At 59.5% G+C, this 21171-nt stretch overlaps 2 protein-coding genes across 6 annotated transcripts in view; both read left to right on the top strand.

Moving 5' to 3' along the window:
• Positions 1-1813, top strand: part of JUND (JunD proto-oncogene, AP-1 transcription factor subunit) — a 2180-nt gene extending 367 nt beyond the window's left edge. Inside the window, exon 2 of the mRNA XM_034658080.1 lies at positions 1-1813. Within this exon, the coding sequence (XP_034513971.1) occupies positions 73-1116 (1044 nt within the window). The 5' untranslated portion in view covers positions 1-72 and the 3' untranslated portion in view covers positions 1117-1813.
• Positions 1814-1940: 127 nt separating this feature from the next.
• IQCN (IQ motif containing N) lies at positions 1941-20663 on the top strand. Of its 5 annotated transcripts, XM_019797376.2 has the most exons (4): positions 1941-2144; positions 8022-8154; positions 9354-12881; positions 19648-20663. In XM_019797376.2, exons 2-4 carry the CDS (start codon positions 8071-8073, stop codon positions 20572-20574), a joined length of 4539 nt encoding a protein of 1512 aa, XP_019652935.1. In that variant the 5' UTR covers positions 1941-2144; positions 8022-8070; the 3' UTR covers positions 20575-20663. The 5 variants fall into 5 exon arrangements, with proteins under 5 accessions (XP_019652935.1, XP_034513967.1, XP_034513969.1 ...); XM_034658076.1 differs by lacking the exon at positions 19648-20663 and having other exon boundaries at positions 9354-18619; XM_034658078.1 differs by lacking the exon at positions 19648-20663 and having other exon boundaries at positions 8017-8154; positions 9354-18619.
• Positions 20664-21171: the final 508 nt, after the last annotated feature.

Genomic DNA, 21171 nt, shown 5'->3' with positions numbered 1-21171 from the left:
GGGGGGCGCAGGCCCCCCGGGCGGCCGCGGCCACTCCCCCCGCCCGGGCCGGCGCGGCGGGGGAGGCGGAGGATGGAAACACCCTTCTACGGCGATGAGGCGCTGAGCGGCCTGGGCGGCGGCGTCAGTAACAGTGGCGGCGGTGGTAGCTTCGCGTCCCCGGGTCGCCTGTTCCCCGGGGCGCCCCCGACGGCGGCGACTGGCAGCATGATGAAGAAAGACGCGCTGACGCTGAGCCTGAGCGAGCAGGTGGCGGCGGCGCTCAAGCCCGCGGCCGCGCCGCCCCCGGCCCCCCTGCGCACCGACGGCGCCCCAGGCACGGCTCCCCCCGACGGCCTGCTCGCCTCTCCCGACCTGGGGCTGCTCAAGCTCGCCTCTCCCGAGCTCGAGCGCCTAATCATCCAGTCCAACGGGCTGGTCACCACCACGCCGACGAGCACTCAGTTTCTCTACCCCAAGGTGGCGGCCAGCGAGGAGCAGGAGTTTGCCGAGGGCTTCGTCAAGGCCCTGGAGGACTTGCACAAGCAGAACCAGCTGGGCACGGGCGCGGCCTCCGCTGCCGCGGCCGCTGGGGGACCCTCGAGCACGGCTGCGGGCGCCGCGCCTCCTGGCGAGTTGGCCCCGGCGGCAGCCACGCCCGAGGCGCCCGTCTACGCGAACCTGAGCAGCTACGCGGGCGGCACCGGGGGTTCGGGGGGTGCTGCGACGGTCGCCTTCGCCGCCGAGCCTGTGCCCTTCCCTCCGCCGCCGCCCCCAGGCGCGCTGGGGCCGCCCCGCCTGACCGCGCTCAAGGATGAGCCACAGACGGTGCCCGACGTGCCAAGCTTCGGGGAGAGCCCGCCGTTGTCGCCCATCGACATGGACACGCAGGAGCGCATTAAGGCGGAGCGCAAGCGGCTGCGCAACCGCATCGCTGCCTCTAAGTGCCGCAAGCGCAAGCTGGAGCGCATCTCTCGCCTCGAGGAGAAAGTGAAGACGCTCAAGAGCCAGAACACGGAGCTGGCGTCCACAGCGAGCCTGCTGCGGGAGCAGGTGGCGCAGCTCAAGCAGAAGGTCCTCAGCCACGTCAACAGCGGCTGCCAGCTGCTGCCCCAGCACCAGGTGTCCGCGTACTGAGCCCGCGCGCGGGGCGCATGCGCGGCCCCCCTCCCCGGGAGGCGGGCTCGCTTGGGGGGGGCGTGGGCGCCCCGGACTCGGAGAGGGCGCGGCCCCGGGGACAGCCCCCCAACCCCGAGGGTGCCAGGATTCCGAGAGGGCGCGGTCCCTGAGGACCCCCCCGAGGGTGCCCAGGACTCGGAGAGGGCGCCTCAGACTCGACAAGCTGGACCCCCCGCTCCCGGGGGGCAAGCGCATGACCCCCCCCCGCCCTCGCGCTGCCTCTGTTTCCCGAGCGCGGCCACCCAGTGTTGCACAAACCCGCGCGCCCCGGCCGCCCCTTTGTACACCGCCGCCGAAGGGGGCTCCGAGGGGGCGCAGCCTCAAGCCCTGCCTTTCTTTTACTTTTTTTTTTTTTGCCTTTGGAAGAGAGAAGAACAGAGTGTTCGATTCTGCCCTATTTATGTTTCTACTTGGGAACAAACGTTGGTTGTGTGTGTGTGTTTTTTCTTGTGTTGGTTTTTTAAAGAAATGGGAAGAAGAAAAAAAAAAAAACCTCCCGTCCCTTTCCTCGCTCTTGCTCCCCTCCTTCCGTCCTTCCAAGATCCCTCCTCCCGCCTTTTTTGTTCTGTTGTTTTGTTTTGCTACGAGTCCACATTCCTGTTTGTAATCCTTGGTTCGCCCGGTTTTCTGTTTTCAGTAAAGTCTTGTTACGCCAGCTCGGCTCTCTGCCTCCTTCTTCCCCCGCCGGGGCCTGATGGGCTGGGCAGGGCCTGGCTCGCACGCTCCCCTCCCCCCTCCCTTGCCTCCTTCCCCCTCCTCCCTCCGCCTCTGCTCGGAGGAGGAGAGCCGGCGTACGGGAGGGGCCTTGCACATCTGGCGCTCAGCGAGCGCCATCTAGGCGCTCCTGGGCTTGGGGCCGACTGATGTCCGGGTTAGATGGGGGACTTGGGGATCTCCAACCAGCGTTTGGAATTAGCGAGCCCACGGATGTCCCCCTTTAGGAAAGAGACTACAAGATGGAAAGAGGACAGCCCAGTCCCAGGCAGGTAGGAAAAGGCAGAAGCTTGAACCTCTGGGCCTCTGCTACCCTGTTTGTAAAATGGGCAGAACAGTTGTAAGCTTGCCCCATAAAGTTGGAGGATTAACAGCTTGTTTACGGAGCAGTGCTTGGCGTTGCAGTTGGTGCTCAGTGGAAGCTTTTATTATTGTCTGGGGGCGGGGGGCAGGGGATGCCGAGGCTCGGGACCGGAAGGAAGGCGGCCCAGGTGGGATCTGATGTGGGCAGTCCGCCTCCAGGGCTGGTGGTGTAGCTGCGTTCTGTGGGACCTTCCTTTTAGGGCACTGACTTGGAATCAGGATTTTCCAAGTACTCCCTGAAGACCTCTCCCTTCCCAACATCCTAGTCTCCCATTTTGAGGAAACTAATGTTCTGTTCAGAGAGGCTGAGTGATCTGAGGTCACACAGCCTGAACTTTTTAGGAGCTTGCAGGGACTTCGGACCTTAGGCTTCTTCCTCCAGAGGCTTGATGGCCACGCTGCCTTCATCCCTTGCTCTGACCCTTGCTGTTGTGTGGGCAAAAGACCCGGGGCCTTGGGCTTCCTGCCTCACTTGGGGCCTGGAGGGACCTAGGCATTTGGTGGTCAAGGACACAGGGCAAGTCAAGGTGGTGGGAATGTGTTGAGCTCCGGCCATACGTATACCCAGCCTTGCTAGGGAAGGCGGGTGAACTGTGCCTGTTTTACAGAGGGGGGAACAGCGGTGCGAAGAAGGAACAGCATGTGTCCACAGTCCCTCTGCCATTGAAAGTGTGGGGCCTCACCACCTACTTGTTTCCTCTTCCTTCTGATCACCCTGGCTGCTTACTTGTCAGTGCTGCAAGAGCTGCTTTGGGGTTTGGTTTTTAACCACATGCCCTCGCCTTGCACAGCCCTCAGGCAGACGCTTCAGGAGGGGGCCCAGCAGTGAGAGGCCGAAGCTGAGGTGGGGGTGTCTTGACACACAGGAGACCAGGAACCACGTTTTGGGGGCAGAGCTTCACTCTTCGGGAGACTGAGTCTCCGCTTGGGTGCCAATTTGCCACTGTGTAACCTCAACCGAGTCCTCTCCCCCTGCCCCCTCTACCTTCTGTGCTGTGAAATGGGTACATTCATGTCCAGGTAACATCTCCCGTATCAGTTTGGTGGATGAATAATAATGATACTCAAGTGCTCCCCGTGCACCCCTAATCTATAGAGAAAGGCCCAGGAGGTCGGGAGGTCTGCACAGTGCCCCCTGAACTGTTTTACTCATAATGCTGATGCCAGATGTGTTGGGGGGGCGGTTTCCCCATGCCAACCAGTTCAATTTTCTAGACACCACCCAGGTGTCCTACAATTCAGTTCTGACACTGCCTGGAGTTAGCACAGACCCTACAGGCGAGGGGCTCCGTCCCACAACACCATCCCTACTTAAATGCCGTTTGGAAGTCTCCGGTTGCCACCTGGACTTCTGAACAGCAAGCCCTAAACCAAGGGTTTCCCTAAACCCCACCCCAGTTTCGTAATTTGCTAGAACAGCTCACAGAGCCTAGGAAAGTGCTTTATTTATTATTACTGGTTCATTTATTTACTTTTAAGATTTTATTTGAAATGGGGGGAGGGGGGCGGAGAGAGGGAGAGCGCGAGTGGTGGGGAGGAGCAGAGGGAGAGGGCGAAGCAGACTGCCTGCTGAGCGGAGAGCCTGATGCAGGGCTGGATCCCACGACCCCGGACCATGACCCAAGCCGAAGGCTGACGCCTAACCGGCTGAGCCACCCCGGCGCCCGTATTACTGGTTTATTATAAAGGCTACAACTCAGGAACAGCAGGGGGAAGAGGTGCGAGGGTGAGGTACAGTAGGAGGGTCGTGCCGCACGGGTGCGCCACCCTGCCAGTCCATCCGTGTTTTTACCAACTAAGAAGCTCTCTGACCCCCGCTGGTTTCGTTCCATCGGCGGGCTTGGTCACGTCATTGGCCTTTGGTGATTAGTTTAATCTCCGGCCCCTTTCCCCTTCTACGGCTCTGGGAGGTGCGCCTGAAACCTCCAACCCTCTAACGCCTCCGTCTTTCTGGGGACCAGACCCCATCCTGAAGCTATCTGCTGGTCCCCAGCCACCACTCATCTTATTAGCATACAAACGATACTTATTGGGGTGCCTGGGTGGCTCAGTCGGTTAGGCGTCCAGCTGGGTTTCAGCTCAGATCATGATCTCAGGGTTGTGAGATCGAACCCCACATTGGGCTCTGCACTCAGCTTGGAATTTGCTTGAGATTCTCTCTCTCAAATAAATAAACCTTAAAAAAAAAAAAAAAGACCTAATCACTCTCAGATTCCAAGAGTTTTAGGAGCTGAGTGCCAGGACCCAGGGACAAGACCAAATGTATCTTATTGTATCCCATTCCTGCTAAATTGCAGAGCAGGGGCTGGAACCCTCGACTCTTGCCTGCCTCCCAGGAGCCTTGGGTCTAAGTGGAGGCCCTATCTTCACTAGCATGTGCCATGGGGGCTTTTTGGAAACCACATATCCGACTGCCTACTTTGAAACCTTTATGGAAAAAAGTCCCGAGTGCATCTGGCCTTGGAAAAGTCAATGTCGCTCCAGGCCCTCCCTACCCAAACTGTATTGCCTTCCCTTTTGGCCTCAGGGCCTTTGCATGGCTACAAGTCTAATAACATTTCTTCCCTCAGCTACCCAGCTGACCTTCACTCAAACTCAGGTGCGGTTGTCCTCCTGGTCCCCGCAACCCCCAGGCTGGACTAGGGCCTTACTGTGTTCCCAGAGTGCTCTGTGCTTGCCCTGTCTGCTCTGGATTTGTATTGAGCTCATGGAGGGCATGGATGGGAGCTGTCCTGGTCATGGCTGAAACCAAGGACATAAGTCCTGTCCGACTGTCCTGTCCCTGGTCTTGCCCAAAGCTACACCCATAGCATGGAGAAGAGGAGGGGCCCTCTGGCAAGTGAGGCTGGGTGTCCCCGCTTGCCTCTTGCTCTGGTGCCTCCCAGTGGCTCCCCAGGGAAGCGAGGCCGAGGCTGCCAGGCCCGGCAGTGTGGCTTTGGCAGGACCCTGCTGAGCTGAGGCCAAGATGTGTGTCAGCCCCAGGCTGGCCAGCAGTGATTCACACCAGGCATCAGCCCAGCCCCGGGAGGTTGGGGGACGGTGGCCTCACTTTCCCCTTCAGGACTGTGGCTCAGAGTCAATACCCACTTTTGCCAGGCTCATACGGGGATCCCAAGGGACCTTGGGCCCAGCTCCACCCTAAGGAGCCCCCATCGTCAGAGCCAGACACAGATACCCGCATGGCCTTTTAGGGTGTGAATCAGAGTACACGAGCTGTACCTCCTTCGCTCTAGACCCTCTCGTGGCTCCCCGGGACCTTCTTGATAAAACCCAAACTCTCATACTCCTCTCTGAGGTCTCACCTATTGAGCGCTCGGCCTCCTGGCCCTCTTCTCCCTAGCCTCCAACCACATCAGCCTCCACGTTCCCTAATCATGCCCAGCTTCTTCTCACCTTGGGGCTTTGCCCGTGCTGTGTCCCTCACCTGGGATGCCCTTCCCCCAGCTCTCCTACAACAACTTCTCCTGTGGGACCCAGCCCATCCACCCCCTCTTCGATTCCTTCCTAGCCATTTCACAGCCCCAAATTATTTGAGCTGTGTGTGTCCCCAGGCCCGGATCAGGTCCCACTACAAAGTTAGGTGTTCAGAGGCACCCGGCGGGTGCAGTCGGTAGAACACGTGACTCTGGATCTCTGGGTTGTAAGTTCGAGCCCCACGTTGGGTGTAGAGATGACTTAAAAGTAAAATCTTTTTTTTTTTTTTTTTAAAGATTTTATTTATTTATTTGACAGAGAGAGAGACAGCCAGTGAGAGAGGGAACACAAGCAGGGGGAGTGGGAGAGGAAGAAGCAGGCTCCCAGTAGAGGAGCCTGATGCGGGGCTCGATCCCAGGGATCCGGGATCACGTCCTGAGCCGAAGGCAGACGCCCAACGACTGAGCCACCCAGGTGCCCCAAAAGTAAAATCTTTAAAAAAACAAGAGCAAACACAAAGTGAGGTGATCAACAAATGCCCAAGGTATCTGAGACTGAGTCTGCCTCGAGACACATGTAGGGGAAGAATTTGGGGCCACCTCTCTGCCCAGAGCCTTAATTTTCTGTTCAGGACAGGCAGGTAACAGGTACCAATCATCATGACCCTCAGCCCTGATCTAGGTCCTGCCTGCCACACTGGGTCGGCCTTCTAGAACCTCCTTCCCCCAGGAGCTGATGGGGATTGGCTGGAACTTGGCTGTGAGTCACAAAGCTATTGTGGCACCAGGGTCCCAAGGCTGGCCATTCGGGCTGGTGGGTTCAGCTTCAGGGGCAGGTGAGTGGGGCTGGTGGAGGGTTTGGTGGGGGGTACACGGAGACTGGGTTGTTCTCTCCTGGCCCCCAGCATCCTCAGAGCCCCTTGGGCCCTCCAGGCCACTTCAAGAAGTGGGTCAGCTTCTCAACCTCTCAGAGCAGGGGTGTTTGGGGGCCCCCAAAACCTGATGGTGTGTTTGTCTGCCTGGGGTCCCAGTCTGGAGAGCCTATCATGTTTCCTTGGGAGGCTGGGAAAGTGGTCTTAGCTTGTGTGACAAGGAAACTGAGACGTAGAGGGGTTTACTCAAAATTGCCAAGCCAGCCACTTGGCTTACATGTCTGGGGGCCCCTATTCCTTTTTCCTGTCCCTTGTAATCACATTACTCTCACTCTGTTGTCTGTTTGTTCGCTCATTCTGGTTGAGGTCGTTGAAAGAGCTGAACCATGTGGTTGGTGAAATCGCAGACTCTGGGGTAGGGCACTTCAGATCCTGAAGCTGGTCTCTCTCAGTTCTGAAGCTTGGGTGGTATCCATCCATCCACCTATCCATCCATCCTTGCATCTATCCATGAACATTTTTTGAGCTCCTATTGTGTGTACTGTTCTAGGCATTGGGGATTCAACAGCAAAAAAAAGAGACAGACATCCCTACCCATAGGCAGCTCATAGTTCAATGGGGGAGGCAAATCAGAAATAAAGTAAGAAATGTGGTATGTTGGCTTCTCTGGGCCTCAGCTTCCTCCTCTGTGAAATGGGAACAATGACTGTGCCCACCTCCAGGAGAATGAGCCTCAGGCCCATTCGCTGTTATGATTCAGTTCACACTGATGCTTGTTCTGAATGGGCCTGGCCAATTTTGGGGTTGGGATGAAGATTGGGCAGGAGCAGGACATTCAGGCCATCACACAGGTGAAGCTAGAATGCTTATTGTGAAAGGAGGCAGCACATGGGTCTTTGAAAACAAATCTATTTTGATCATCTTTGTCTTGAAGTTTCTCGTCTATTGTCATGACAGTTGATGATATGGTTGAATTTAAGTCTTCCGTCCATAGGCATTTGGATGGTTTCTGCTTGGGGGTGAGTATGAACACTTGCACCTCTTGAATGTAAATGTCAGGGTGGAATTGACAAGTTGCCTTCAAGACACTGACCATTTCCCCCAATTGGTCATGATGTATCCACCTTTTCAATTTTAGCCATTTTTGTAGGGCTGGACACCATTGCTAAATGGCTGGAGAGCATACCACTGTATGAACGTTCTGTTTAATTTAAGCCACCTCCTGTTGATAAGCATTTGAGTTTTTTTCAGTTTTTACTCTTCGTAAACAATACAGTGATGAACATCCTTGAACGTCCTCCTTTACACGGTTGTAACTGACCCTTTTTGGTTATTTCTAGTTGTTTTGCTTTTACATACAAAGAACACTAGCATAAACTTCTTTGTACATTCATCTTTGTGGACTTAAAGGTTTTGGGTTTTTGTTTTGAGATGTTAGGGTTTTTTGTTTTTGTTTTTGTTTCTCTTTTAACATCTTTTCTCACATTGGTCTTGAGGACAGAGGCAGCCCAGGGCAGTGTTGCTGCACGTTGCATGGGATGAAGGACTGAATGAAGGCTGCTTCCTCTTGCAAGCTGGCCTCTGAGACTCCACCTTCTCCTCCTGTCCCTCCTCCACCTCTATGGCCCTCCAAGGTATGAAGATGGCTGGGAAAAGAATCGGCTGTTTCGGCCAGAAAGGGAGGGCGGTGGGCTTCTGCCCAACAAGCGTGTCATGCTCCAGGTGACATATCAGGGCTGCTTGGCAGTATCCCAATTCCCTCTGAACCAAGATGCTTCTGGAAGCCCCAGTCACCCCCTCATTCTTCTATCCATCCATCTGCCAGTGATCTATCCATGATCTATCTAGTCCAGCCAGCCAGCCAGCCACTCATCAGTGCACCTCTTATTCACTGATCTCTTCACCAATTCCTTCAGCTCTCTCCAGTCACACACTCCTTTATCTACTCAGATCTCACCCATCCTCTACTCACTTATCTGGCTATCCATCCACTCCTCCCTCCTTTCCCCCTCCCACCTATTCATCCATCCACTCATTCATCCATTTACCCACTCATCCATCCATCCATCATCCATCCATCATCCATCCATCCATCCATCCATCCATCCATGTATCCATCTCCTTATTTATTGATCTGTTCATCAATTCATTCATTAACTTCATTTACCTATTTATTCTTCTATACAACCCTTTATCCATCTTTCCAACCCATCCACCATTCATTGATCCAGATTTATCCATTCAGTATCTTGTCATGCATCCATCTATCTACCCAACTTCCAATCCACTCAGCCACTCATTTATGAAGTTAGCCACGCACCCAACACTCACCTGTTCACAGCCTGGCACCAGGCCCTATGACTGAGATAGGGACACAAAAATGACTCAGACCTGAGGGTTCCTGCCCTCTAGGAATTCACAGTAAATGGGGAGAGGCAAATAACAACACACACACACAGAGAGAGAGAGAGAGAGAGAGAGAGAGAGAGAGAGAGAGAGACAAACAGGAAATTTCCAAAGCAGTGTGATCAGTGCTAAATTCACAGTATGCTCCAGATAGAGAGGAAATTCAAAAAGCAAGAAGGTGGTCGGGCATTCAGCTGAGAATGTGCACTGTTGCCAATGTTGAAGTGGCCACAGGATCATGAGGGATACGTGGGTACCAAAGGCCGCCTGGGCAGGTGGCTGGGAGAGAGGGGGCCTGCAAAGGAGACGAGGAAGGTAGCAAGGTGTCAGGAATGAGCAGCTGTAGGTCCTGGAGTGCTCGCTCCAGCCCGGAGATCTCTCGTCTGTGTGATCCCACTTCCTGTCCACCCACCTGCCCCCTCCACAGGCAGAGCTGACCCGCCCGGGAACCAAGACAATGCAGGAAGCAGCACAGCTACAGTTGTCACCTGATGGGCAGAGCCACTACCAGCCCCAGTCCGTCTCCAGTCTTCCAGACAAAGCAGGGACACTTTGTCCACAGCCTCAGTACAAGCCACCTGCATCCAGGGAGACCCTTCTGCAACAGCATGGCAAGGACAAGATGGTGCCTCGTCATATCCCACGCCTGCGGGCTGTGGTCGAGAGCCAGGCCTTCAAGAACGTCCTGGTGGATGAGATGGACATGATGCTCTCCCGCGCAGCCACCCTCATTCAGGCCAACTGGAGGGGCTACCGGCTGCGGCAAAAGCTGATCTCCCAGATGATGGCAGCCAAGGCCATCCAGGAGGCCTGGCGACGCTTCAACACCCGGCGTCTCCTCCGGTCTGGCAAGTCGGTGGAAAAAAAAGTGAGCGTGGAGGAGGGCGACATCCCTTACCACGCCCCCCAGCAGGTGCGGTTCCAGCATCCAGGAGAGGGCAAGCCCCCTCTGGCCCAGCCTGTCATGGTGAGCAAGGAGACCCAGTTCCCTTCCTCTGACAGCCTGGCCGCCTGCACCCACCAGCTGGCCCTGCTACAGACCCAGAGTGCCCCATACCCTGGCACGCAGGCTCCTTGCGCCCCTGGGGGCCCCAGCGTCACCTTCCTGCCACACCAGACCGTTGCCATCAGACATCCATGTCCGGCGAGTCTAGATGCAAAGTGCCACCCGTGCCCACTGATGGGAACCATCCGCAATGCCTGCCTTGTCCACGTAGAAGGGGACACGGTGAAGACCAAGCAAGTAACTGCCAGAGCCAGCAAGGCAGGAGCCCCAGGGCCGCCGCCATGTGGGAGATATGCCCAGGCGGTTCACGGATTGCTCAAGACCCAGACCCAGGCCCACGTGGAAACGGAGGTCCTCAAAGCCCCACCCCAGACAGGCCCAGTGCTTGTGTTAAACAAGCCCCCACCCCAGATGTATCCGGTGGCCGCGATGTCCAAGACCCCACCCCAGCCATGCCTCGTGCCCACGGTAACAATAGCCAAGACCCCACCCCAGGTATGCCCAGCGGCCCGGATGACCAAGACCCCACCCCAGACGTACCCCGCAGTCGCGATGACCAAGACCCCATTCCAGTCATGCCTGGCGGCCATGATGAACAAGACCCCACCCCAGCCGTGCTCGGTGCCCACAGTAACAATAACCAAGGCCCCACCCCAGACATACCAGGTAGCCCCGATGGCCAAGAGCCTACCACCGACGTGCCCGGTGGCTGCGATGGCCAGGACGTCACCCCAGACACCCCAGCCAGCCACCATGACCAAGACCCCACTTCAGTCATGCCTGGCGGCCATGGTGAACAAGACCCCGCCCCAGCCGTGCCCAGCAGCCCCGATGTCCAAGACCCCAAGCCAGATGCGACCAACAGCCTCAATGACCATCATGTCACCCCAGACACGGCCGGCAGCCATGATGGCCAAGATCTCACCGCAGATATGCCTTTTGGCCTCGATGATCAAGCCCTCAGCCCAGACACGGCCTGTGGCCCCGATGACCAAGGCTCCACCCCAGAAATGCCCAGTGCCCGCCATGGCCAAGCCTCCAACCCAGATGCGCCCGGCAGCCCCGATGACCAAGACCCCGCTGCAGACGTGTCCGGCCGCGGCCATGGCCAAGACTCCATCTCAGACACTCCCGGGGGCCTCAGTGACCAAGACCCCTCCCCAGACGCGTCTGGCAGCCATGGTCACCAAAACCCCAGCCCAATTTCGCTCAATGGCCGCCATCCTCAGGACCCTATGCCTGCCACCTTCAGCAGCTGGAAATCTGAAGTCTTCACCTGCAGCAGCCGCGGCAGCCGGCATTCCCAACGCCTCATCCCACACGTGTCTGAACGGACCGAAGGCCAAGGCTGTGGTGAACGCAAAGCAGACAGCAGGGACGGTCAGGATCTCCTCTCAGTCGTACCTGGCTGATGGAAAGGTCAAATACTTTCCCCCACCACATCTGGGAGCTGGGGCCCCCAAGGCTCCAGCCAGGCCTCCTTTGGAAGCCGAAAAAATGAAGGCCTTCTCCCAGAAGCAGGTAAAGATGGAAACAGTGTCCAGTACCAGCGTGGCCATTGAAATGCCTCGGGCTTCACCCTGGGTGAAAGTAGCCGAGGACAGGAACAAGTCCTCATTACAGACAGAACTGAGGGCAGATGTCAAGGTTCAGTCCCAGGCGTATGAGCCTGTAGAAACAGCCGTGGTCCTGCCCCGGGCACAGCTGGCCACATGTCCGGCCAAGGCCTTGCCCCAGGAACAGCTGGCCACCTATTCGACCACAGCCTCATCCCAGGGACAGCTGCTTGCCGAGCTGACTGCGGCTCTGCCCCGGGCACATCTGGGCACCTGTCTGTCCAAGACCCTGCCCCAGGCACATTCACCCGCCAAGCTGACCACAACTCAGGCTCCAGCCCATCTGGGCCCATGTCTGTCCAAGGCCCTGTCTCAGGGGCATCCACCTGCCAAGCCAGCCAAGGCTCCGTCCTTTGCACATCTGGGCACATGTCTGACCAAGGTACAGTCCCAGGCCCAGCTGGTCACAGAAACAGCCAAGTGCCTCTACACAGCCCACCAAGCTACGGAGCTCAGCAACAAGACCCAGTCGCAGCCACTCCTGGCCGGGTTCAAGGCCTCCACCCAGTCCTGCCAGCACACTGGTGCCCTTGGCACTCTGCCCCGAACCAAGCCAGAGGACAGACTGACCCAGATCCAGCCCCACAGGTATGCACAGGGCAAAGCCACCCAGGGCCCACGCCAGGGGGCCTCCGAGACCCAGAGCATGCTGATGCCTCTGCTGGCATCTGCCGGACACCCCGCATGTAACATTGAGTCCTGGGGTGATAGTGGGGCTACCCGGGCCCAGTCACCAATGACCAGCCCTGCCACACCCTGCCCGGAAGAGCTGGCCGCCTCCCAGCTCGCCTCCCTGTGTGCTGAGCTGGCTGCCGAACTGGGCTCCCAGGAGGACCTCCGTGCCCTATTGGCGAAAGCCCTCTCCCAGGGGCAAGTGAGGGCAGCCCTGAACCAGGCCCTGTCCAAGAAAGTGCTGGGCTCCACGATGGCCAAGGCCCTGCCCCAGGGCATGCTGGGCACGGCGCTGATGAAAGTGCTATCCTGGGGTGAGCTGGGCCTTGCGCTGTCCCACACCCTGTCCCCCGGTGAGCTGCGGGCGGAACTCACCAAGGCCAAGCAGGGTAAACTGGCGGACGTGCTCAGCAAGGCCCTGACGGAGGAGGAGTGGGCCGCTCTGAGCCAGGCCCTGTGTCAGGGGGAGCTGGGCGCTGTCCTGAGCCAGTCTTTGTCTCAGGCGGCCCTGAGGACTGGCGTTGTCCTCCCCAAGGCTGCCTCGAAAACAGCAGGAAGCAAGATGACTGTGATTCCGGCCCCGGTGGAGGTGGACTACAGGGGGAGCCCATCAGTCGTGTGGGGGCCCACCCTAGGCCCCGTGAGACCACAGTCTAGCAAGGTCAGGGTTCCCCAGGACGGGGCCTGGGAGGGCTTCTTCACAGGCTGGCCTGCCGGGTTCTTGGAAGAGATGGGGGATGGGGCCATGCTCAGGGGGTCACCCTGCTCACCGGTGGTCTCTGTGGGTGCTTCCCTAGCTCGTAGAGTGATCACCGCCATTCATCAGTATCCCCTGATCGCTGCCCTGGACCCCACTCTATCGTGGGAGACGGAGTCCAGCAGGGCCTCGTCCTCAGACCTGTTTCTGAGCCCTGAGGTCAGTGAGGAAAATGTATGCCTTCCCCCAGGGGCCAGTGAACTGGCACTGGATCTCAGCCCCATGGAGAGTGACACAGGCCCCAGTTTGCCCAAGCCGCCCCACCAGCAGCTGCCCCCCAGTCTGTGGCAGCCGCTCATTGCCAATGGTGTGGGCCCGAGCACCAGCCAGCAATCGGTGGTGGCTGGTGGCACAGCCCCGAACTCCCATAAGCCGCATGCGGTCAGCAGGGTGGCCCCACGGCCGTGGGCATTGTCAGGGGAGGGCCAGGTGGCCTCAGGGACGCGTCCCCGCACCACAGGTGGTGGGAGAGCTTCGCACCCCCACCAGTGTGCCGCTGCCTATGGGGGACCTGCTTGTTGGTGTCAGTCCTCCGGGGTCAACAAGGTGCCCTCCAGCATGCACCGACCCTCAGCTACCAAAGCCCCGCGACAGCCATCCGTGGTCTGTCAGGAGACCGTGCAGAAAACTCAGTCCCCAAATCACAAACGGGCCTCCATGGGCACTAGGGAGAGGATCAGTAAGACGACCCCAGGTCTGCTGAGGGCTGCCAATGTGAGCAGAGTGTCCCTAACCCAACCCCAGACCCCCAAGGCCAGTGACATAACCCTAGGTCTCCTGCCCGGCTCCACGGCTACTGGTCACCGCTGGGCACTCAAGACTCAGGTGGATCCCAGCGTGTTCCCAGCCCCCCCAGGCAGCAGGTTCGCGCGCACCCTTTCCCGTGCAGCCGTCCCCAGGCAGGAGAGGAACCGAACCCAGGGCACCCTTTCCAGTGCACGCTGCCCACCGGAGCAAGTGACGGGCCATATCCTCCATGAACTGGCGGCCAGTTTGCCGCAGGGTTCGGACAATGACATGGCTGGAAGCCTCTCCCAAGGCTCCACAGACTATGGCCCGAATGTGAGTAACTCCCAGAGCTCACTGCCTATCTGCAGCTCGCTCAGCCTCTCCACCATGTCTGTGGCCAGTCTGACTGCTGTCGACCTGGTGGAGGAGGAGTCCTGGGAGGCCAGTGTGGATGGGGACATCCATCTAGATACCCTCCTCTCCGGAGAGGCTGCAGGGAGGCCCCGGAGGCCTAGAGACAGGGAAGAAACCAGGAGAGTAGGCTGGGGACATACGACTCCAAACCTGTACCACCAGCCGTCCGCAGGCTCAGAGCTGGTCCCCATTCTGCACCACAGCTCAGTGTCCGGCCGTGTGACCTTGAGTGTCCGCTGGGGCTCAGATGACCAGGATGAGAGGGATATGTCCTCAGGCCAGAGGTCCATGGGTCCGAAGGAAAAGTTATCCCAGATATCCTACAGGACGGGACTGACCAGAAGTCTGTCTTTGGATAATGTGGTCCCTACCAACTATCGACAGCCATCCCCGGCCACTAGGGTGACCTCAAGCCTATCCCAGCCATTGGTAGTCGGTAAGGTGGCCCTAAACCCAGGCCAGCCATTTATGGTCAATAAGGTCACCCCCAGCCCATCTGAATTATCGATGGCTAGTAAGGTCATCCCCAGCCTAACTGAGCCATCTATGCCTTGTAGGGTGAACCTCAGCCTAGGCCAGAAATCTCAGACTAGTGGGGTGACCTCCAGTCTAGCCTGGCCATCTGTGACCCGTGTGTTGGCCCCCAGCCTAGCCCAGGCACCTATGACTGGTGGGGTGGCCCCTAGCCTAACCCAGCCATCTGTGACCAGTGGGGTGGCCCCCAACCTAGCCCAGGCATCTGTGACCGGTGGGGTGGCCCCCAACCTAGCCCGGCCATCTGTGACCGGTGGGGTGGCCCCCAGCCTAGCCCAGGCATCTGTGACCGGTGAGGTGGCCCCCAGCCTAGCCCAGGCTTCTGTGACCAGTGGGGTGGCCCCCAACCCAGCCCGGCCATCTGTGACCAGTGGGGTGGCCCCCAACCTAGCCCGGCCATCTGTGACCGGTGGGGTGGCCCCCAACCTAGCCCGGCCATCTGTGACCGGTGGGGTGGCCCCCAACCTAGCCCGGCCATCTGTGACCGGTGGGGTGGCCCCCAACCTAGCCCGGCCATCTGTGACCGGTGGGGTGGCCCCCAACCTAGCCCGGCCATCTGTGACCGGTGGGGTGGCCCCCAACCTAGCCCGGCCATCTGTGACCGGTGGGGTGGCCCCCAACCTAGCCCGGCCATCTGTGACCGGTGGGGTGGCCCCCAACCTAGCCCGGCCATCTGTGACCGGTGGGGTGGCCCCCAACCTAGCCCGGCCATCTGTGACCGGTGGGGTGGCCCCCAACCTAGCCCGGCCATCTGTGACCGGTGGGGTGGCCCCCAACCTAGCCCGGCCATCTGTGACCAGTGGGGTGGCCCCAAGCCTAGCCCAGCTATCTGTGACCAGTGGGGTGGCCCCCAACCTAACCCGGCCATCTGTGACCGGTGGGGTGGCCCCCAGCTTAGCCTGGCCATCCGTGACCAGTGGGGTGGCCCCCAGCCTAGCCCAGGCATCTGTGACCAGTGGGGTGGCCCCCAACCTAGCCCGGCCATCTGTGACCGGTGGGGTGGCCCCCAACCTAGCCCGGCCATCTGTGACCACTGGGGTGGCCCCCAGCCTAGCCAAGGCATCTATGACCAGTGGGGTGGCCCCCAACCTAGCCCAGCCATCTGTGACCACTGGGGTGGCCCCCAACCTAGCCCGGCCATCTGTGACCGGTGGGGTGGCCCCCAGCCTAGCCCAGGCATCTGTGACCGGTGGGGTGGCCCCCAACCTAGCCCGGCCATCTGTGACCACTGGGGTGGCCCCCAGCCTAGCCCAGGCATCTATGACCAGTGGGATAGCACCCAGCCTAGCCCAGGCATCTATGACCAGTGGGATAGCGCCCAACTTAGCCCAGGCGTCTATGACCGGTGGGGTGGCCCCCAACCTAGCCCAGGCATCTATGACCGGTGGGGTGGCCCCCAACCTAGCCCAGGCATCTATGACCGGTGGGGTGGCCCCCAACCTAGCCCAGGCATCTGTGACCGGTGGGGTGGCTCCCAGCCTAGTCCAGCCATCTGTGACCAGTGGAGTGGCCCCCAGCCTAGCCCAGGCATCTATGACTGGTGGGGTGGCCCCCAACCTAGCCCGGCCATCTGTGACCGGTGGGGTGGCCCCCAGCCTAGCCCAGGCATCTATGACCGGTGGGGTGGCCCCCAACCTAGCCCAGGCATCTGTGACCAGTGGGGTGGCCCCCAGTCTAGGCTCAGGCATCTGTGACCAGTGGGGTGGCCCCAAACCTAAAACAGGCATCTCTGACTGGTGGGGTGGCCCCCAGCCTAGCTAAGCCATCTATAACTAAGCTGTCTATGACGAGTGGGGTAACCCCCAGCCTAGCTAAGCCATCTGTGACCGATGCGGTGGCCCTCACCTTAGCTAAGCCATCTATGACTGATGGGATGGCTCCCACCAGAGAGCAACCATCAGTGACGGGTGGCGTGGCCCCCCACCTAGCCCAAGCACCTGTGGCCTGTGTGGTGGCCCCCAGCCTCCCCCAGCCATCAGTGGCTTGTGTGATGATCTCCAACCTAGCCCAGGCATCTATGACCAGTGGGGTGGCCCCCAGCCTAGCCCAGCCATTTGTGGCCAATCGGGGGCCCCTCAGCCTCTTCGAGGCATCTGTAATTGGTGGTACCAGTTGTGCAGCCGGCCAGGCAGGTTGGGCCCCTAAGGTGGGTTCAAATCTACCATCAAGGGTGAATGCAGTGGGCTCTAGTTGGCGTCATCCATCATTTGTGACCGAAGTCCCCTTGAGTACCCCATATTCCGCTGCCATTGGCAGCACGGGCCGAGATCTGAGCCAGTCACCTGTAGCCACTGGGATGGCCCCCTGCCAAGATTCTGTAATGGTTGGTGGGGTGGCCTCAAACCCCCAGGTCTCTGAGTTTAGCGAGGTGTCCCTGGCGTTTCATCAGCCACTCGGTGTCAGTTGGGGGTGCCCAAACATCCCTGAACATTCTGCTGTCACTCTCTCAGCCCCGAATCTCTGCCAGGCATCTGGGGCTAGTGGAGAGGACTCTTGTCTAGACCAGGGAACCAGTATATATCCCGGGGTTCTGTTCCGGGGCATGGCTACAAGCATCCCCCCAGGTGCTATGGCTGCCGGCGTGTTCCCGAATATGTCTCAGGGGACCCTGGCTGCTGGTATGTTCCTGAGTATGTCTCCAGGGCTTATATCTCCGGGCATGACAGGGAGCATGTGCCAGAGAAGCATGGCGACTGGTATGGGCCCAAACCAGTTTCAGGTGGCCAGTGGCGTGGCTCCCATTACATCCCCGGCCCCTGTGGCAGGTGCCCCTTTGATTCATGAGCAAGCCTCAGAGGTGGGCCCTGGTTTCTCTCAGGCTTCAGGGCCCAACAGACTGGGTATGAGTCCATTCAAGTTTTCTCAGGCCAGTGCAGGCCCCGACATGTCTCAGGTCGATGTTGATCTCCCAGTATCTTTGAACCACCAGCATCCTTCTGTGTCCACAATTGTGGCACCCGGTTACAAACAAGCAAATGCTTTCAGCCCAGAGCCCGTGATGGACGCAGCTAGTGGCCTGGTGCCAGGTTCTGCAGCCAGTAGGATGACCACAGCTATGGCCCCTGGTACCGTGGCCAGTGGTGTGGCCCCCAGCCTTCCCCCAGGGTCTGTGATCAGGGGCGTGGGCCAGAGCCTGCCTCCAGGGTCCGTGATCAGTTGTGTGCCTCCCCACCTTCCACCCGGTTACGTGGTTGATGGTGTGGCTCCGACCCTTCCTGCAGGGTCTATGATCTATGGTATCGGCCATAGCCTTCCCCCGGGATCTGTGATCAGCGGCATGGGCCAGGGTCTTCCTCCAGATCCTGTGGCCAGTGCTGTGGCCCAGAACTTTCCTCCGGGTTCTGTGGCTAGTGGGGCGCCTCCCAGTCTGATGGCAACATCTGGGGCTGGTGGGAAGAGACAAAGTTTCCTAAGACCGTCAGTTAGTTTCACTGCTCCAAGCCTGATCCCAGGTTTAGTAGAGAGTGAGATGGACCAAAGGGCCTCTCCTGGGTCTGTGGTCTCTAGTGTGGTTCCAGCCATAGATGCTGGTGGACTGGACCAGGGCCTGATTCTAGGGTCCACGGATAATGGAGCTGGCCTGCCATCCACAGTTGGAAATGTGGCCCAGAGCCTTCCCCAGGGGTCCCTGCTGGTCGGGATCACTCCCCGTCCTTACCATGGAGCCCTGGCTGGGGAAGGGTCTACAGCCCCCTTCCAGGCATCCCACGCCACTGGCCTGGCTCCACTGCATCCCCAGGCCTTGGAAGCTAGCGGCACAACCAGGCGGGTACACCCACAGCCCACGGTTCTGCAAAGAGCCGCCCAGTTGAGCCACGGTCTTGAGATGATGCCATTTGAGACCACAGATGACCAGGCCATGATGAAACCAGAGGACCTGAACAAGTCTGTGTCCCAGGTGTCTGTATCCAGTGCGGAGTCCATGGTCCTTGACGCAACCCCATGGATGTCCCATAGTCCCCTGTCAACTGACACCAGCCACAGCCACGAGTTCCTTCCCGATGCTCAAAGGCCATTGCTGGAGGAGCTTGTTCCCAGCCAGACCAAGTCACTGACCGGTGGCATAGCTCCTGCCCCGCCCCAGTCCCTGAATTTTGCCAAGCACTCCATGGCTGGTGGCAGCACCCCAGCCCTGCAGCAGAGGTCGGCAACTAGTTGGGGGGCCCCCAGTTCCCACTTTGTGACTGCTAGCAGGGTTCCCAGTGTGCACATGGAGTCTGTCAAGGCTGTTGGGGCCCCCTTGGCCCGACGGGCATCAGTGGCTCACATGGTGCCCCAGAGCCCCTCGGTGACTCACATGGTCCCCCAGGGCCCCTCGGTGACTCACAGGGTGCCCCAGGGTCATGCCCACAAGATGGGGTCTTCTCCCGTAGTCTCGGGGTCACCCAAGCTGGCTGACACCAGTACTATGGCATTTGGTGTGCTCCCAGGGTCTATACCTGGGATGGGGACCCCAAACACTTCCCAGAGGTCAGGGACCACCCACAAGGCCTTGCATGTGCTGTATCCACCCATGGCTGGTGGGGTGGCATCTGGTGGGTTCCAGGTAGACGCAGTCCCCAGGGCCCACGAGAAGCCAGTGTCTGGGGACCTGACTCAAAGCAGCCACAAATTTCTTGGCTCTAGAAAATCCTATAGGTCCATGCATGGTTGTCTTGTCTCAGACATGCTAGACAGTAATGTAGCTAGGGTCGTGCCCTTGCATGAAGTGCAGGAACACGCCTCCAGGTCCTCCCAGGGGAGTCCCGAACATTCCAAGAGCACACCACGGGCCGTGACACCCATCATCCACACCACTGAGGTGACGCACAACATGGGCACCCCTAGGCTGCCCTCAGGGTTTCGGAGGGTGTCTCTGGGCTATGAGTCTTCCCCGGATGGTTCCCGGAGGCCCCTTTTTACTCCGGAGTCGATGCAGGGGTCCCGGGATTTCCATAGCGCCATGGCTCCTGTAGACAGTCACAGGGCCTCCCTGACTCCCACTGTACTCCAGGGCCCTGTGGACGCTGGCATAGCTGGTGGCCCAGCATGGGACTCTGCTGTCCTCAGTGGAGCGGTTGGGTCCACGAACGGCACCGCGGCCCCTGGTGGCACCTGGGATCTGGCCAGGGCTTCTGTGCCAAGGGACACCGTGGGCAGAGAGGCAGCGGTGGATCCCAGACAGTCGGGGGAGCTGGTGGCATCCATGCAGACTGTGGAGAAGGTCATCATCCGGGCTGTGGTCACCATCCAGGCGTGCGCCCGTGGCTACCTGGTGCGCCGGACCATCAGGGTGTGGCATCAGTGGGCCGTCATCATCCAGGCTGCCTGGCGTGGCTACTGTGTGCGGCGGGACTTGGCCCGGCTCTCTCAAGCTGCCACCACCATCCAGGCCACGTGGCGAGGCTTCTGCACTCGCCGGAACCAAACCCAGCCACTGATGCTCCCAGGTGTGTGGACCAAGACGGACAGCAGGACCAAGTCTGCGTCGGACCACCGCTGCTTCCAGTCCTGCCAGCCGCACATCTGCCCACTCTGCCAGTCCCTGAGCCCCAGGCTGGGGAGCCCGCCCAGCGTGGTGATGCTCGTGGGGTCCAGCCCCCGCACGTGCCACATGTGTGGCCATACCCTGCCCACTCGGGTGGTGCACGGCATGGGCCGGGGCTCCAGAGTCCAGGCTGGCATGCCGTGGGGCTGCGGCACCCTGACGGCCTCCCGGAGCCCCCAGCAGTCCCATTGCCAGAATAAGGCCGCCACAGCCATCCAGTCGGCCTGGAGGGGTTTCACTGTGCGCCGTCGGCTGAGGCAGCAGCAGATGGCCGCCAGGATGCTTCAGGCCACCTGGCGTGGCCATCACACCCGGGCCTCCCTCACTACGGAAGCGCTCTTGGGACCAGCCGCGTGGGACAACCTGCAGCACATGCAGTGGCCAGGGGTCTAGGACTGTTGGCTCACTGGTGGCAGGGGGACGCCAGGGGAGGGGAAGTGTGGCTCTTTGGGTCTAACGAATAAAGCCCTCCACAGCCTGGGTCTTGGTGCACCTGTGCTCATGGGGATGTCTTGGGCATGGTTCGGGGAGGGGGGAGGGAATTGGGGGTCTCTGGAACATCCTGGATGGGAGGGGCCCTAAAGCTTCCAACCATGCACTTGGTACATGGGGTCTGTGGCTGGGATGGGGAGCCTTTTCTGGAGGTCAAGGCTAACCGTGTAGCCCCACATATGTTGCTGTATTTATCCACAGCTAATGGGGTAGGGTCCAGGCAGTTCCGGACGGAAGCTGTCCCCAGCACATTCCAGAAGCCAGTGACTGGGGACCTGGCCTAAAATGGCCACCCTGAGTTCATTGGCGCATGCATGGATACCTCGTTCAGGAAATGCTAGGGGGTTCCAGCCACTTCCTGATTTGGGAAGTGTACCCCGCCTTTGTCTCTCACCCCTGGGTTTGGGTGAGAGAGAGCCCGATAGAGCTATACCCAGCCTGCAGGGGCAGGAATAGGGCAGAGAGGGAGGGAGGGAGGGGGCCAGCCCAGGGGGGCAG

This window comes from Ailuropoda melanoleuca, chromosome 4 (assembly GCF_002007445.2).
Source record: "Ailuropoda melanoleuca isolate Jingjing chromosome 4, ASM200744v2, whole genome shotgun sequence".
Taxonomy (NCBI): domain Eukaryota; kingdom Metazoa; phylum Chordata; class Mammalia; order Carnivora; family Ursidae; genus Ailuropoda; species Ailuropoda melanoleuca.
The sequence above is the reverse complement of the archived record's forward strand: the minus strand, read 5'-3'. Positions and strand labels throughout refer to the sequence as shown.

Coding starts and splice junctions, on each gene's coding strand:
- IQCN (XM_034658076.1), top strand. CDS start 8,071: ATGAAGGCTGCTTCCTCTTGCAAGCTGGCCTCTGAGACTCCACCTTCT. Junction 8,155..9,353: donor CACCTCTATGGCCCTCCAAG/GTATGAAGATGG, acceptor CCCCCTCCACAG/GCAGAGCTGACCCGCCCGGG.